This window comes from Gavialis gangeticus, unplaced genomic scaffold, assembly GCF_001723915.1.
Source record: "Gavialis gangeticus isolate Ggan-Ray unplaced genomic scaffold, GavGan_comp1, whole genome shotgun sequence".
NCBI lineage: Eukaryota > Metazoa > Chordata > Crocodylia > Gavialidae > Gavialis > Gavialis gangeticus.
In genome coordinates, this window is record NW_017729001.1 from 4,529,371 (window position 1) to 4,532,242 (window position 2,872).

At 49.2% G+C, this 2,872-nt stretch overlaps 1 protein-coding gene across 1 annotated transcript in view; it reads right to left on the reverse strand.

Moving 5' to 3' along the window:
• The window catches only part of LOC109290293, a 55,148-nt gene extending 54,964 nt beyond the window's left edge, over positions 1-184 (reverse strand). Inside the window, exon 1 of the mRNA XM_019506718.1 lies at positions 16-184. Within this exon, the coding sequence (XP_019362263.1) occupies positions 16-30 (15 nt within the window). The 5' untranslated portion in view covers positions 31-184. The remainder of the gene's footprint in view (positions 1-15) is intronic.
• Between the last annotated feature and the right edge of the window lie 2,688 nt (positions 185-2,872).

Here is a 2,872-nt window from a genome sequence, read left to right on the forward strand (position 1 = left end):
CGGCCCCGCACTCACTAAGAACGAGGCCATGTCCGAGGCGGCTGCCCGCGGAAGCCGCCGCGCGGGGTGGGGCCGGACTCGCTCCCGAGTAGCTTCGGGGACGCTCGGGCCTTTCCGGCGCCGCGCCCGTTTAGGGGCTTCTCGGGTGTTTCCGCCTCCGCGGGCTCGGCCGGCGCGGCCGGCGCTCGGCAGTTTCCGGACGCACACGGGCGCAGGGGGCGGAGCAAGCCCTGCAGCCTGGGCAGGCCTGGGTGGGAGGGGGCAAGCGCCCGAGGCAGCCCCCTCCTCCTGGCCTAGTCTAGGCCTTCAGCCCCGGCTGTATGGGGTGGGAAGGTCTGCCACAGTGGGCTGTGCTGAGACCTGCTCAGCTCGCTGCATGCCAGGCCCTTCACTTGGCTTTTGCTGCTCTCCTGCTACCCTGCCCTGCTGGGTCCCCTCGAGTATATCGCTTCTTTTTCCCTCCTTTCACTTGGCTGGAAAATCTGCCATGAACCTCCTGCTTTAAAAAAACAGTCGTGACAGGTGCACGTTGGGTGGAAAGTAACTCCCGCTGTAACCTCCGTTAAGTGGTGTGTGTGCATCCTGCGCCTAAATTTCCCTCCAGACCTGGTGTCATTCAAAGGTGACTTTTTTTCTGCTCTGAAATTCTTCTTTTGCATCAGACATAAAGGAAGCAGCAGTTCGTGTGCAACTGTGACAGCGTTGCCTTTGCTATTAAGATCCTCTAGCTCCAAATTTATTACCTAGAGGTGTTTTCCCTTTTGTGTTAAAAGTTTAAATAAAATCTTTAAAAAAAAAAAAATCAGTGTTTTGGCAGAGGAGGGATTTCAAGGAAATGTTAACAAAAATGCCAACTCATGCCCACCGCAGCAGAATACAGAGAGTTAAATAATGCATCTGCTGGCTTCTGCTTTCATTAGCAGCTGTGAGGATGTGTAAGTGTTGAGTTAACTACAGCAGGGTGCTTCATATGGAGTAGGAAAATATAATAAGGATTTCAAGTTAAACAAAAAACTTGGTACCAAAGGGCTTTGGTTGCCAAACAATGCACCTCATTCACAGCAGGAAATTTACATAATGGAATTTCATAAAGGGACGATCTTGTGTGAATTGGCTTCAACTTTGCCAAGATTTTTTTTTTTCACTTTCTCAGTCTAGAAAAGAAGATGCTGCTGCTGACTGCTAATTTTTAAGATGAGGGGCATAACAGAGTGATTTTTTTTTTTTACAATAATAAACTAATTGAACCATCACATGCTGCGTATACCAGACCTGAGTACAAGCCTGATGGCTCTGCTGCATATTTCCTCCTTTTGTTCCCTCATTTCTTCCCTGTTGTTTGTCACTGGTACTGGTCAGAACTTGGATCTCAGTTCTCCATGGCAGGGAACACATTGCTTTGTATATAAGATGCGCTGTATGCTTTTGGATACCTTAGGAATGAAATAAAGCTGGGATTTTCAGAGATCTTAAGCCACGTGTGTGCCTGAGTGCCTTGGATTCCTGTGAATCCAAGTCCAAAATGATAGAGATCAGGGATGGCACCAGTCAGAGAATAGGTCTGCCCACTCCAGCTACCTGGCAGGAGAGGCTTTGGAAGTGTAGGTAACGGCATGGATGTTGGATGCTGGTATGTCCATGCAGAAATTTCTCTTTTCCTGCTTCTGTCTCCCTCACTTACTCCCGCTCTTTCCCTAGAAGGGAGCCCCAGGGCTTAACAGGAAAGTCAAACACAATTTGCTATGGTTCCTTGCCCCTGGGAGAGAGGGGTGGAGGGAAGAAGGAACTCTTCTGTCATGCAGAGAAGATTACAGCAGGGCTGTCCTACTGGGTGCCTGAACATCATGCCTGTATTCCACAATACAGAGAAAAGGACTCCAACAATCATCTTTAAATGGTAGCTTGCGAAGATGAGGGGGGCCAACAGCCAATGTTCCAGCTGGATTTGAGCAGCCAGACCACCCTGTGCTCTGAGAGCCACAGTGTCTATGAGCTTCATTGAAGAAGTAAAATAAGGCAGCAACTGAGATAGAGAAGCAGCACCTGTTCCATCTCTTACTTTAAACTAGGGATATCAAACTCACCCCCTTTATCCTCCACACCAGATCTAGACTGCTCTGCAGAGCTCCTCATGGGCTGGATCTGGACCTGGCAGTGGCTGGGTGGCAGCAGTGGGCTGGGCAGCGGTAGGGCAAATGGCAGAGGGACAAACAGCCCTGGGTCACCACTGTCCTTGTTCACCCCTCTGCTGCTGACAGCCGTGCTCAGTGGAGCCCTGTAGCCTTGAATTCTGCAACAGGCCTTGCTGCTGTAATTCCTAGCCCACTCAGAGCCCTGTGTAGACTTGTGTAGCCTACTGAGCAGTCCTCATGCAAGCATGGAAAAACAGCATGGGGCAGAGGCCCATCCAACTACCCCAAGCAATCCTGCTAGTGGGAGGTAGAAACAATTGACTGCCTCCTCTGGCACTGCCCATATGTCAACGAGGTGTGGAAGAGAGTTGGCGTACTCTACCTGGTGATGACAGGTCTCATAAAACTGACCAGAGAGGTGGTTCTGTACGGACACTTGACTAAGCAGCAAAGAGGCCCTGACAGTCCACTTCAACCAATTCAGCTTCAGAAATGCCTTTTGAAAGATCATGCAAAAATCTAGACCTCTTGGTTCCAAAATGATACCTTTTATTAGACCAACTGAGAAATTGCAAAAAAAAAAAAAAAAAGATCTCTTTTTCTGCAAACTTTAGGGCTCATGCACCCTTCATCAGGCTCAGGGAAAGTTCAAGATGGTAAAAAGTCCCCACATGTAGGAAAAAAAACTTTATTTTTGCACAGAGGAAGCAGAAGCTGGAAAACTGTCCCTCTGGGTCTAT